The following is a 15,669-nucleotide window of genomic DNA, read 5'->3' as shown; positions in this document are numbered from 1 at the left end:
TTAATTAATAAAATAGGGATTAAACTAAGAAAAGGCCATATTAAGATAACTTAAGATTAAATGATACCGTTCGTAGAACGGGCGTCACGGAGGTGTTAACCCTTCTCCGTGCGTAATCGCACTCCCGAACCCATCTCTAAAAAAACGTGGACCAGTTCTCGTTCTTTCGACGAACCCAAAATTAATTTAGGACTTCGTCAATTAAGAATCGAGTTAATAGGTGATCAATCACACCTAGATAAAAAAGATTGGTGGCGACTCCCACACCTTGCGATTTTAATTTTCGCCCGCATCTGACGGACGGGTTCCCGGACCCCCACGTCACGACACTCACTGAATAGAAATTAGATTTCAAAGCCATTTTTTCAGAGTGATTACTAATAATCATTAAAATCATGATTAAAGCTATTTAACATTGAAATTCCCAACCTTCATTAAAATTCATACATGGTAGGGTCAGAACTCGACCACTTAAAGCAAAGCTGCAGCCACATAGTGCAATTATGCAATCTTGTGTCTGGTATATCAGTTTGCTAAAGATACACCAGAATTTTTCTAATCAAGAAATTGCCTTGTCGAAGCAACAAAGTGTTCATTGAATTGAAAATTCTTGAGAAGTTAATGTAGCAAAATCCTCTAACTGGATCAAAAAATCCAACCAATTGTACGATCAATCTTGCACAAGGAAAATGCAAAACATGACCAGAATTCAAAAATAAAACCACGAATACTCCATCAACCAACAAAAATAGTTTAGAAGCACTTTACTCTGTTAAGAAACAATATATGGCAAAAGCAATAAAGGCAACCCGAGCTTTATCTTTGTTCCCCACTTTTCCAGAGGGCATTACCGATAAAACAGTTCGTTGCATTTGGACAACCCGAATCCGTTCGATTCCAATTTATTGTATAATTCTGAAGGGTATTAGCTCTTTATAAACTGGACTCTTAGAGTTTGTAAGTTGAATTTAGTTCAAAAAGACTCATTTCCATTTTGTTTCAGTTGGTTATCAAAGCAGGTCAAGATGTTAGAAAGTGTTGTATGACAAACGTCGTGTGCTTCCATGATGTTACCCCTAGAGTAAACGGGCTCTTTCCAAAAATTTGATGATCAATATGAAACGATGAACGATTCCTTATTGACTCAAGAAGCACAAGAAGGTCATCTTCACTTAGAATCAGTTGAACACATGGAGAACATGAATAAGGATTTAACTAGGTTGCCATTGTTTCAATTGCAGGATCCTAGGCAATTCTACCTGAGGAAAAAAGTAGTTGTACGAGTGTCCAATCATATAGGTGTTCATATTTTCAAACCGTAAGGATCATAGGTTTTTTGAATGGAACCTTCAAAATATGATGGAGGTTTGACTGGACGAGGAAGAGGGACAACTTCAGCCCTTAACAAAGAAAGAGCTCATTTGCTTTAGGCGCAACATCATGAAAGCACATAGTTCTTGATTCAACATCTCACCTGCTAGCTGTGATATCAACTGATATGCACCAACTTTAAAACGAATAATAAATAAATACTAATTATCCTAATAGACAGTATATAAATCCCATTTATCAAGATACCCTATTATCTAACTAATACCTAGAGATAATACAGAACATGTTAACTTTGATTAGAAATTGCAGTTGAGTTCAGAAACGTTGTAGACGCAAAACGAATTGTGGACAAGAAATTTACACTTGGAAGTACTTAAGATGGTGCCGCTTCAGAGACAATCATAGTCTGTGTGTTCCTAGGTAATAAGAAAATCATAGTCCCACCTCACAGAATCTCAAGATGAACCCACCACATTTACAACACCATAAACCAAGAATTTTTTTGTAATTTTTGGTAAAAATCATAAAATAATATGTCTGCTGCCTTTTCTTCTAAAACATTTCAGGTTAAAAAGTTGTGCAAATGTTGATTAATGCACATGCTGAATTATCGTCTAACTTTATGTTGGTTTGTTTATTGATTCATTTATTTGATTTAACTCATTAATTGCTATGCAATACTTAATCACTTTATAACTTCAAAATTGATTATTTCCACTCTTAGTTGGGGCTGCCATGCATGGCTGTGGTTGAATCGTTCTAGAAACTCTAAATTAGATATAGTTTTAGCAGCTGTGTCAGTTAAAACTAGTAACAAGGTGCTGGCCATGAGGCTAGGCCAAAGAGCACGTACGTGGAATACACTCCAAACTGAAGAAAAATGCACATAGAAGGTGGCGTACAAAAGGCAACTTAATGCGAACTTCCACAAGTCTTCTTCATTGCTTTCCTTTTTCTTTAAATTTCGATTTTAATCGAACTTTTTGGTTTGCATTTTAGTGTCCTTTCCACAACGATTGGATCGTGCCTTTCACATGGTTTATTTATATTACCTTTATTTTGGGACAGCGTGCTCATTGTAAAGAAAAGAATGCAAGGGTTTGTCGCCCTCAAAAGCTTCATGCCATTGCATCTTTTTGCCCTTTATACTTTGGACACTGTACACCCTAAGATTTTGTTAATATCCCTTTCCTACCTTTTACTTTCCGCTTATCAGCAGATGACAGGAGTTTGAGCAAGTGGAACAATTCCGTATATGCTGTTTCATGATTGGAATCCATGATTTATAGCATCTTTTCTATTTCAGATTATATGTGCAATGGGATTAATTTCAGGATTAGACGTAAGATCATTAGTTTAGTCTTAATTAGACTCTAGCTAGCTAGCTAGCTAGCCAGTACCTTTCAATCTGCTATGGAATTCCATGTGAGATTACTATTAAGAAGCTACTAATCACATATCATTGGAGCATGCATGCCTGTAATGCTTTGACCTCCAAATCATGGTATAGATTATTATAACTACTGTTTTAAGAGCATAAAACTACAAATTTGCTTGTAGAACACCACTTCTCAACATTGTTCTCCACGCCATTATCAGGAAGCCCATAACAATAACTAGAGATAATAATTTAACACTTCCACTAAAAGATATATAGTTCATTTAAGATTAGCCTATCACTGTCCTCTCATCTCTCAGTCACAGAGATACGTAGATGGAAAAAAGAACACATTCCCTCACCTAACTTTCATGAACATGAAAGTACATGTTCCTAACATTTAACCAAATACCAAAATTTCATACATATAATTTATAAGGCAATTAACCCGACAGATATTTTTCCAAGCTGAAGTAACTGAAGCACTTTAAAATCGTAGAATTAATCTCTAACCTAACAACTTAAGGAGGAAAAGGAAGGATTATGAAAGCATAGCATATTCAAATACGCAAGGTGTTAACCTGCCAACTTTTCATCCATTCCACGGAGTAGCAACTTGATTTTTAATATTACCAAAGGATTCACCCAAGATCCCCTGAGGAATTTTGCCTCAGTTTGGAGCCACAAGGAGTTATATATAGGATTCTGTTAGATTGTAATCAGCCACTTGCACAGCAGAAAGATAACAGCTTATCAAAGGGCAAAAAGAAAGGAAGAAAGAATCTTAAGGGGTCCCATTTGCCTATCAAATTTTGATGAGATGGCTAATGATAGGCTATTGAAGACGCTCCGTACAGATACCAAATCTCTAAACACTGGTGTGATAAGAAAGCAACAGTGAATACAACTAGTAATGAAAATGACACTGATGAACAAAAGGAGTAGTTATTGCATTGAGGAGTGGCTCACAGGGTGAGAGAAGCGCCCGTATTCCAAAACCAGTGCGACTCAGTGGTGTCTTGTTTATCTCTTTTGGTTATCTCCATCATTATTAACAGCACCTCGGCAAGTTAATGCGAAACCTTCTACATAATTCTAGAAAAACGAAAAAACAACAGTTATTTGACATGATAACCATTCTATTTGTTATGTATAGTTTGATTTCTATTGGGGCTTTCTCATTCATTCACCATCAAAGATAGGCACAACAAATTCTGACCTCAACGCTAGTCAAAATTCAGCAGTTTCTTATATGTGTCAATAAGTGAGACAAGCACCAAATGGGAAATGGAGGAAAAAGAAAGGTCAGGGGCCAAGGGATGGAAGAAAAACACATACAGAATAGATACATGGCTGCCTCCTTTACTAGTGGGTGGCTACATGTGTTTTAAGCTGAACACAAGGATTATAGACTTGAGTTGAGTCTGACTCGAAAAAATTTTGGCGTCTATATCGCTTAGTACATTGGAACATGATTTTATTAAAAAACAAATTATAATCTCTATCCTGACAAAGCTTAAATGCCCACTTGACTGTTGAATCAACATGAGACATGTATGGCCCTACTAATCTCAAGACTGGAAAGGTTCATGGCTCCTTCCTGGCTTCTGCTGGACTGGGTCCATCAGGCCATTTCAAGATATTATCATGAAAGGCAATTGCCACGTGGCACTTTCTTTGCAGCAGAAGGTGGGTGGATCCTATTTGATAAGAAAGTTTCGTGAACTTCATAAAGTCAAGTGGAGTAACCATATGGTTTATAATTCTCCATAAAATAAAAGATAGAGCCCCTACTGTGGTCTAAACCTTCAGAATATTCCCAACATAATTCATAAATTCAACAAAAAATATATTAAAAAAAAGGAAAAAACCTTATCATAGGACTCAAAATACAAGTTCCAATCCCTACCTTTCCCTATATATAAATCCCCTTTTACAACTACCTGCAAGAAGTAGTATTTGAACCTCTGAACTCACCCTGCCTAATTATGTCCATTTCCATATCCACTCAACTTCTTCAACATTTGCTTGGAGAATTCCACTCTAGAAGGTTGCTGCTGCATACCCCACCTTTTGAAACACCAACTACAGCAGCTCCAGCAAGCCCTGAAAACAACCACAATTCATCAGATCCTTACACCGGTAATAACAGCTTCGATGCAAATGTTGTTATGGTTCTGTCAGTCCTCTTGTGTGCCCTAATTTGCTCACTAGGACTGAATTCCATCATTAGGTGTGCATTGAGATGCACAGGTTTAGTAGCCTCAGAGTCCGGAGCAAGCACCTCAGCTCGGTTAGCTAACACAGGGGTCAAGCGAAAAGCCTTGAAGACCTTTCCAACAGTGAACTACTCTGCTGACTTGAAGCTCCCTGGCTTGGACACAGAGTGTATCATATGTCTATCAGACTTCACCCCTGGCGACCGTGTGCGGCTTCTACCAAAGTGCAACCATGGATTCCACGTCCGGTGCATTGATAAATGGCTGAGCTCCCACTCATCTTGCCCTAAATGCAGGCACTGCCTCTTAGAGACATGCCAAAAGATTGTTGGGTGTAGCCAGGCAAGCTCATCAGGACCTCCTCCAGTGCAAGAAACCATTGTGACCATCGCACCGGTAGATCCTGAAGGTTTGATACATAGCTATAGGTGAATTAGCTTAGTCGATTTTTGGTTTATTGTATCACATGCTAGCCAAAATTCAGCCCTGTTCCATGAAGATTGGCACTAGAAGGCCTCCACTTGATATGGAAAGGTCAGGAGCCAGTATACCATTCAAAACAAGTGTAAAGCTAGTTGTAAATTTTGTGCACAGTTTAAAATTTGTTACCTCCGTAATCATTTTTCTACCCTCCATAGGAAAAAGTGTTCATAACTTAAAATGGAAGCCGCTGCAAAGTATTAGACAAGAAGGACCAAGCAACTTAGTAGAATTTCTCTTAAACTAATCAGCTGAATAAACAAAGGACGAAGCAAGTCAAAGAGTTGTGGGAGCTGACTGTACCAAACTGAAAACGAAGATCACTTACACCAGCAAGACCACAGACTTCATTTTAATATGAAAATAAAAGAAATGGCCACATTTTAATAAGTGCCTTGCAAACCAGCTTCAAATATAATACTACTAGTAGTAGTACTACATCATAAAGACCATTACCATCGGAAAACTTTTTTGTGGTTTAAGGGCAGGAAGGGTCGGGTTCTATTTTGTTCTACTGCCAGGACTTGATGTCTTTGTGTATTGGCAGGACTGTGCATGTATCAGTCATGGGAAGTGTATAGTGTCAGATTTTGGTATAGCAAATTTTTCTGGGTTGATATGGTTAAGATTTGGGGATTATACCTGCTTTTTGTGCCCAGGTATAGCCCACAAATCACTGGTTTTTTACTGATGTATTTTTGAAGGGGATTATTCCACCTTTCTTTGCAATGAAACTACGATCTTTCAAAAAAAAATAAGAGTACAAAATGATGGGTCTGCAACATCTTTCTTTTAAAAAAATGCTTTTTTGTCTGTCAATTGGACGATCTGGCTACTTACAAATGACGTATACATAATAAATAACAAATACATGAACATTTATTTATTGTGAACAATATTAACTAAAAGGAATATTTAAGTATCTGATTAGTACTCACAAGAAATTCATACTCATGAATTTCTTATTTATTGTGTTCATGTCATTTAATTGTGGGTAATTAGAGTGTGACAATCAGATGAACATTTTTTTTTTTGAATTAATTACTAGAATATGATATTAACAAAATAAAGGTATCGCTTTTCAAAAAAACAAAAACAAGCTATCACTAGAATATTATTGAGATAATGCCATCTCAAGCAAATCCCAAAAAGATGATTCGGGACATGTGCAGTGAAATTTGACTTGTTTCAAACACCATGCAAAGAGAGGATACACACTTGCCAATCGCCATGGAGATCCAGAGGTGGCCTAGGTTGAAAAAGAAAGAAACCACATTCAAAACACAATATCTTGAACCAATAACAGAGCATTAAATCAATGGATGCTGAAGGTGAATCCACTAATGTACTTTCAAATCAGTATGAAATTGTACCAAAAGGGGGAACTTGTTTCATAGTTCTCACATAGCGGGAGCTGACTAATAACAACACTAGGCCGGCCGCCAAAATTTGATTTGGCTAGGCTTACTGGCACGAATTGCGGTTTCAGAGGGTGGGCCATGGATGGCAAAATATACTGAAGGTTCTTATTATGACTTTAATGTGGCTGTGAGCAAAGCTTAATGTAAAATCTATATCACCAATACCACCAGAACTCCAGCTTAGGAGGAGATCCTAATGAATTAGGGAAATCAATTGTTGTTATAACCACATTGTGGGTCCAAACTACCAAGAAAAATGGTGCACCAATACCCTAAGGATTCATAGCAATCAAGGTATCACCGTATAGGAACAGCTGTATGTGCTAATTATCACGTTGAACATCATCCGAACTGAAAAAGCAAAATGTGATAGCAAACTGATTAAAAGAAACAGCTTCATTATCTACATATCTACACGGCACCATGCCGTGTTAGTCAATCATTAGGTAGGTACATTGCATTTCTCAACTTCGTCCAAATTTCTTAAAGATGGATTGTTCGAACTCTTTCCCAGGTCTCCTCTGATGCATATTGGACACTCCATGAATGTCCAGTTGACACATCTGCTTGTACCATTCTTTCTGTCCAACTGCCATTTCACAGAAAGAATACGTATTGAAAAGTAACAATGACAAGGCACACAGATTCTCCAGGCCAATTAGGCTCCATAAACTACAGTATTTATCAAACTAATTTCCATCATTATATAAGCAGAACTATGTATTTCTTCCACATTTGTACTACGAGGAAAATCTAGGTAAAGAGTGGGCGGAGATGTAGATAATTGTGCAATTGATTCCTTTTCTTGCTTCCACTGCAGCTCCATCAGGCTACAGCTTCAAGCATCGTAACCATAACTCTACACTCTAGATTTACACGCTCAATTTAGGCACGCAGGCATAAGTACACAAATGTATTGCATCAAATGAACAAAAAAGAGACACCAAAGGAATTACTACTAAAATAATGCTTTCAAGATTAATATTTTCAGAAAAGAACTCTTACATTGCTTCCACTTCAGATTTAAACAAAGCTTCGGCATGCAGATGCAGATACACAATCCATTGCGACGATGAACACACAAGACATACCAACACAATTACAATTAGAGAAATGTTTTTCAAATTCTTTTTCCCTGCGTACAAAAAACAATAGAGAACCCAAAATACAAAATGTTGCATACAGTCGCACAAACTAGTAGGAAGCTGAAAGCTCAAAGCTAGAGTGGAGATCCGATAAGGTGAAGTCCATGGTAGATTTTGAGCATACAAACAATTTGTCAACTCAGATAGTCAGCAAGCAATTCATCAAAATCTTGAATTGCACCCTGGCCCTGAAGTTGGTAATTATCGGCCTTGATAGAAACACATGCAATGCCACAGCTTAACATCTAATAACAAATTCACAAATGCATAAGTTTTTGTCAACTCGTGAATAAACACATAATGATGTAGAAACAAAATACATTAACTGGACTAACTTATCTAAAATTGTGACCACTTTCTTTTAGAGAAAAAAAATCCTCAAGTATGTAATATTGTACAATAAAACTTGCAACCATTTAAGTTAAATTGGGATTTCCCAGTCCAACCCTACCTCCCTCCCCTCCCCCCCTCCCCCCCTCCCTACCCCCCCCCCCCCCCCCACCTAAAAAAGAACCCTGAAGTTTAAGAAGTTTATTAATCTGAATTGTTGTCAAAATAAATATGAAGAAGATCCTCATTAGGGCAGAGCAGTGGCTTCTGTTAATCTTGTGCTACAGAATAAATCAATGAACTAACGACAATGCCAAGCCAGGACAGCAGCTCCCGCTAATGCAATTGTAGCAGCTCCAGCCCCCACACCATATAACATCGAAAATTGTCCATTCGAGAATCCTCCTCATGCCACACTCTTAATAAATAAATTTGCAATATGCCACTACACTTCCAATGTAAATTTTTTAAATTATTATATATTGCTAAACCTTTTCAACAAAAAATGCAAAATGAAAGATTAAAACAATGAAGAAAGACAAACCAAAAAAGTACACAACATAAATTCATATTATGAAGTTACAAGTACATAATACAACTTTTCAATAATAAAACAAAAATATTACCATGAGAACCTCCAAAGCTGTAAAAGTAAAATATAAACAAATCAATAAATTTGAAAAAGACCTAGAAATTAGTAGCATTTACACAATCTTTCAATGAATTAGGGAGGGATTTTCTTGATTCCTTTTGCACACTACTATGCTTTCAGATTCAATAGTTTGAGACTAAAATTTAAATATATATATATATATATATTCAAATAAAATGATAAACAATATAATGTCAATAAAAAAATACCTTAGAACAGTAAAGTAGACTTTTAAGCCTTGGAAATCATAAATTTGGAGTTTTTCCAACTCTTTACATAGTAGCCTCAACCATAGACCGTGAAATTTTTAAATTGATCACAGTAATTGTTTTGGATCTTTGGTGTGTAGGATTGAAGAGTTAGAAGCGCTTGCTTGTGAGTTGAGACATTCCAATTGCAATTGAATCGGTGTCTTGGTGAGAAAACCAAACCAATTTGGTTTTTAGTTAAATGTGCATGCTTGTGACATTCCAATTGCAATTGCATATTAATGAGTAAAGTCAAATAAACAAATATTTGTGATTTAACCACTCTCAAATACAATTTACTTTTAGTCCATGTGCCCACAAAGAAAGAGCACCACAAAGAAAATTAAAAAAACCAACATATTTGCATCTCAAAGCTCACTTGTATAGGGTATTCAAACTTTGTGGGTGCCATTGTCCCCACGATCCCTGAGAATATATAACCACATTTGTCTATGGAAGAAATTTCAACCTAACTTTGAACTAAGATTATTTGCTTCTATTTTATCTTGGTTAGTTTACATTATATCAGTTTGGTGTCTTAAAAACACTGGTTGAATTGTGTAAGGATTTTGCATTTGTGTTGGATAACACTAGTCTCTCTTCTCACTTTAATTCAAGGTAACTCGCAAAAAAACTAATCTTCATTTATTGTTTACTTCCCAGATGAGGAAGTTGCTATATTAACTTGCTAGGAATCACTGCATGAATCTTTTGACGATATTATCCTTAATTTCCAAATCATTGGGACATCTCCCTCCAAATGTTTGGAACAATTTGTTTGTCTAGCTAGAAAGTTTTCCCTAAAACTATGAACTTAATGTGTTCGTGGGAGTCATATGTTACATGAATTATAGCATCTAGCCTAAGGTATGAAAGGGTTCCTATTATCAGGGACAGATCAATTGAAGGGCCATCAGGGCTCAGGCCATAGCTCCCTCAAAAATTTTTGAAAATGTTATATATGTGTATATACATTACATTATACTAAAACATTCATAAAATTTCTGGTCTTGTTCTTCTTGTAGTTTGAAATACTAAATCAACTTAAAAGGTTGCAAATTCTAACTTACAACATTACATACTTGATGGTTTCGTTTCTCTAAAGGAACAACACTCACAAGTTTAGCCCCAAAAGCTAACATTACATACTTTATATAGTATTAGTTTGGCCCCAAAAGCTAATTGTTTCTAGTTTTCAACAATCACATGGGAAAAACCTATTAAGGCATTAACCCAGAAATAGCTAAAAAAGGAAATAATGCAAATCTCGTAAGATTAAAACACCCCAACCCCCCCCCCAAAAAAAAAATTAGACATTAACAATGAAATAGAAAATTAACAAAAAAAAAACAGCAAGGGAATCAGAAAGAGGATAAAAAAAGAGAAGAATGAACCTTCAGAGCTGTTAAAAAGCAAACATCACAAGGTCCAGGAAGGAGGAATTGAGAGAAGGCCACGTGGATTGAGAGATGGAGAGAAATCGAAGAAGAAACACGAGCAGCCCTCGAAATTCAGATTGAAAACTATTATTCATTGAGAAATTCGGACATCAGGGTCCCCTCAGATATTTCTTCATCCACATTTTTCTGGCCGCTTCCAGTGTATAACTTCTCTTTCTTTCTCTTCGCATCTCTCACCCAAAGCGGAGGCCAACACCCTCGCCCCCCTTCTGAAAAATGAGGATCGCAACTCTCTATTTATCTTAGCAGCAGGGGCTTTACAAAAAGGCCTTCTTCCTGGCCATTTTTTTTACTTCTATTTTTCGTAAGTGCAGCCCAGCTCTTTAGGCTTTCAGCCCGAAAAGATTTAGGCATATTCCGTGTTAAGATTGTTATTATAAAAATAAAAATATTGTTTTTTGGTGGAAAACAAAAAAAGAAATAGTATTATTATCACTCTTTTCATAAAAATTATGAAAACTATTAAAAATGAAACATTATTTTAACATGGACAAGAAAAAACATAAATTAAGGTTTAAATTCTCATAGTATTTTTCTTTAACTTTTCCCTTAATTTAAAATTTTAAAACACAAGCCTTGCTTTACTTTTTAATTGCTATGTATATCCTTGAAAAAAATTTAAAACAAATATGCCATACGTTTTTGGCAAGTGCTAATTGTGATTTGTGACATATAACTTGACATAGAATCAATCTGTATTATTTCCAATTTTCAAATTAATAAAAAAAAAAATGAAAGAGATTTCTATAAAATAGTTGTCCATTATTTTTCTTAGAGTTGACTATTCATATTCACATGTCTTGTAATTTTTCTTAGAGTTGATTATTCATATTCATGTATTTAACTAAGTTCAAGTATCAGCAATTGTATAAGAAGTCAGGAATATGATATGATTAATTAAATATGTCAAAATCTTAAATACAAATACATATATATTTATTAAACATGTAACACGACACAATACGCTAAATACATTTATTAAATAAATCAAGTTAAATTTTATGTGACACAACACGATTTATAATATATTTAAACAGTTAGTATGATTAAAATTTTAAAAACAATTAATATGATTAAATTAAAATGTATACAATTACAAATGAATTATAAAACTTCATTATTCAAATTTAAAATTAATAATCATAAAACAATAAGATCCATAAAGTAGAATAAAATCCAACATCACCATCATCAATTATTATAAAAGAAAGTATTTATATAAAGTTTAAACGGGTCATAATCGAGTTATAAACATGTCAGGTAGACACATTTATAAGATTAATTAAACAAATAATAAACAGATACGAATTATATGAATATATAATAATATAATTAATTAAACATGTTTTAAATGGGTTAAATCAGTGTAACACATTTAAAACACAAAATTTTCGTGTCCTAATCGTGTTAAGACAATTAAAACACAAAATATAATTATTTTAAATCCAAACTAACTTAACTCTATTTCATCTTATCTCGTTATATACAAAATTTCCAGGTCTAACTTTTTCTATAGTTCATTAAAAATGAATGTTTATTTTTATCATATACAATTTTAGAAAGAGAAAATTTGAATGCAAATTTTTGAATGAATAATACATATACTTATTATTAAATCAAATATACAACTTTAAAATAAATTTGATTTAAAAAATAATATGACAAATAGTTTTTTTTAATAAGTTTGCATTTACAAGTAAAATTGCAATGAAATAACTTTTATTTGCATTGAATAGATGAAACCAATAAATAAATAAACTAAACAAACAGATCAAACAAAATCAATATAAACTTTGAGTAAACTTATAATTGGTAATAATAGTTAAATTACAGATTTATGAAAAAAAAAAAAAAGGTTTTGAATCTCTACTTGTGTGTAACAAAATTGAAGTCAGAAGTCAGAATCTATCCCATGAACAAAACAATTCATATAAATTCAAACCAAAAATCCGCAAACCCCGGTCACAATTTGTCATCAAATCCAATGACAAGATAAATTTATCAAAGGCAGTGACAACAGAACAGGGTGGTCCCATAAATGTATACAGATAGTAGGGACAAGGGCAGTTCATGTAAAACCAAAAGCTTTGTTCTCATTCAAAATTGAAATGGATGGGTTTGTTTAAAACATAGGAGTTTGAAGTTCATTGAAAGTGCAGTTTGGAGGTTGTCCAACTGTAACCGGGGTTCCACTATTGCTCCTTAAAATTTAAAAAGGGTGTATGGCTGAGTACACTCATCCTCTCCCTTCAAAATTTAAATACGGCAGCCATTTTACCCACTACTCCTCTTTTGATTGAGAAAGATGTGTTCCTCTGCTCTTTCGAAGGTGGAGTCCAATCAGACAGATTTAAATGCATTGGCAGCCATGTCATTATCAGGACGACATGGCCATTGGTTTTTGCTCTTTCGGCTAAGTCATGGATGGGATCTGCACACATGACTCCATTGTCATCGTATTAATTTTCTTTTTTGGGAATTATTTGTTAGATTTTATTATTATTATTATTATTAGTAATATTTTGGTGATGGCTCTCCCACCAACTCTGACTTGGACACTACTCCAACTAGGCGACTTCTTCTTATTCTTAATAGCTAAGCAAAGATTAATGATTTTAGGCTACCATTTGTAGCTACATATACCATTACAACATATATACCCTCAAATGATAATTATTTCTTTGCTTTGAATTTACTTTTACACTGATTCAATGTTCACAATATAAACTTTGTTTGTTACCATACAATCTAAACAATGAATCTTCCCATTTCTTTGTTTTTTTTTTAATTAAATCCAATCATTAGATGTCTTGAAATATTATTTAGATAAAATGGGGTACCAAAAAGTTTTGAAAATGAAAGAAGAAAAATAATTGAATAAACAAATATTTCATTTAACAATTTATTAATACGAATATTTCTTTTTTTATTATATATAATTTTGAATAACACAAAAAGAGATAACACTTTTTTATCTCGTAAATTCTATCTCTTTCACTTAAGATTTTGACATGTTATTTTTAAAAAATTAAAATGTTAAATTCTAGTTGTTTGGGTATGCAAATAAACTTTTTGATAAAATAATTATAAAAAGAAACGTGATGAAAGGTGAGTAAGCAAATACAACAATGCATGTGCAACTTATTAACACGTATTACCCAAAGATATAACCAAAGTTATTGAATTAATCAAAATGAAACGTGCAACATTATTGTAATGTGAAGAATATATTAAAAGAAATGGTAATATATCCGGTATCATATCAAGAAAGCTTGATGGCCCAAGTTATGGTGTGCCGCTACATAAAAGAAACGTCACTTTTTTCGCTAATCTATATGGAAGGAGTGTCTCTTTACAATGTGGCATATAGCCCCAAGGCCAAACTTTAAGGTGTAACAATAATTTAGTAGCTAGATTATCCTCATTTTCTTCCTTAAAATGCCTTTGGGTATTTTAGGTGCCAACCTAGCAACTGCTTTTCCAACTTCATTGATAAATTTAGATAGATGTGATTGTACTTGCCACATGTTAGCACATGCAAGTTTATAGGCAAAAGGGAAAAATTTATGATCCATTTTTAGGTTTTGCTTTATGACATACCCTGCTCCGTAATCAATCACAGGTGCAAATAATGAAGGAATCTCTTTTCTTTTCTTTTATTTTTTCACTCTATTATGAAAAATATATATAAAAAAATCATAACCATAATATCTGTTTAATCCGCAATGTCAAAAAATTTGCGACCATATTGTTATAATTTGCATTAAAAGAAAGAATAATAAATTAAATTAAATTAATAAAAAGAGAAAATGTTTCTTTTGTCTTTCAACTTCAATATTTCAGTATTTCTTTACGGGCGTCGGGAAGAAGTGGAGGCAATTTGAAATTTTAGCCCAATTATTCGAAGGTCCACCAAAAGGGTAAATGAGTAAGTCGAAAAAATAACCAAAAATGTGTCATGCACTGCATTTAATTATAATAGGTAAATATTAAACCATGCAATTTCAACTAGTACTACTACAACGTAAACAAATCATACTGCTTAAAAACTTGAACAACCCTGACACGTGCACATAACACGAGTTATCGTTGGATCATAAATTTAGAATAGAATAGAATAATTGTATGTTTAAAAAATAGGTAAAGAAACAAAGATAGCACTAGCACACAAATTATAGAATTCTTAGGTGCATTTGGGATTTGGGGATTTGCCTCCCCGCGAGCGAGTAAAGCCAAATGTTAGCATTCTCAGCTATTTATTTATTTTAGCGTATGATATAAATGAAATACTAACTTTTGATTGAAAACAAAACATATTTTGATACCAATAAGGTTCAATTGATAAGTTTATCCACCTTAATAAAGAATAGAGATATCAATAGATACTTTGCATTACTTGACACGATTAAGTAAGATAAGGATACTTATAATCGGGTTCAAGTAAGATTTGAGTGAAAATCGGATAGTGATTTTAAGATACTCACTACTCGAACTCAATTATAAATAATAATTTTTAATATTAAATTTTAGTTATATATAATATTCTTTGTTTATAAATATTCTTATAATTAATATAATACTTACTAAAATTCATTAAATATTATAAATATGATTTTAAGCTTTAATTTATTTTTAATGAATTGATTTTAATTTATTAATTTAATTTTAATTAATAATACACATAAAATTTGATTTTAATTTTACTTTAATCAAGTCTTTAATGGATATGAATATTTAACGGGTAGTATGTAAGATATTCGTGTAGGTTTTCAGATAACAATTTCAAAATTTAATTACATATTTATAAAGTCTAAATATCCTATTATATAATAAGATTCAAGTTAGAATACCTAAAAAATAAAAAACATTATACCCGTTGACATCCTTAAATTAAAGAGTGATCTTTAGTCATTCTTACTAGTGATCTTTAGTTGTTCTTACTATATTGGTAGTGGAATATTTTAAATTTTATAAGTGTTTTGACAAAAAAAAATCATCAATGGG

The 15,669-nt window shown here is 33.5% G+C and overlaps 1 protein-coding gene and 1 long non-coding RNA gene across 2 annotated transcripts; one reads left to right on the top strand and one right to left on the bottom strand.

Moving 5' to 3' along the window:
- On the top strand, window positions 4,568-5,552 carry LOC18611766 (RING-H2 finger protein ATL78). Its single transcript, XM_007048196.2, has one exon. It carries the CDS (start codon window positions 4,699-4,701, stop codon window positions 5,359-5,361), a length of 663 nt encoding a protein of 220 aa, XP_007048258.1. The 5' UTR covers window positions 4,568-4,698; the 3' UTR covers window positions 5,362-5,552.
- Window positions 7,198-10,905, bottom strand: LOC18611764. Its single transcript, XR_001926308.1, has 2 exons — window positions 10,600-10,905; window positions 7,198-8,220 (listed from the first exon to the last, which is right to left on the bottom strand). It is a non-coding gene; the product is annotated as an uncharacterized LOC18611764 (long non-coding RNA).

This window comes from Theobroma cacao, chromosome 1 (genome assembly GCF_000208745.1).
Source record: "Theobroma cacao cultivar B97-61/B2 chromosome 1, Criollo_cocoa_genome_V2, whole genome shotgun sequence".
In the NCBI taxonomy this organism is placed as follows: Eukaryota; Viridiplantae; Streptophyta; class Magnoliopsida; order Malvales; family Malvaceae; genus Theobroma; species Theobroma cacao.
This window is presented reverse-complemented; position numbering and strand designations above follow the sequence as displayed.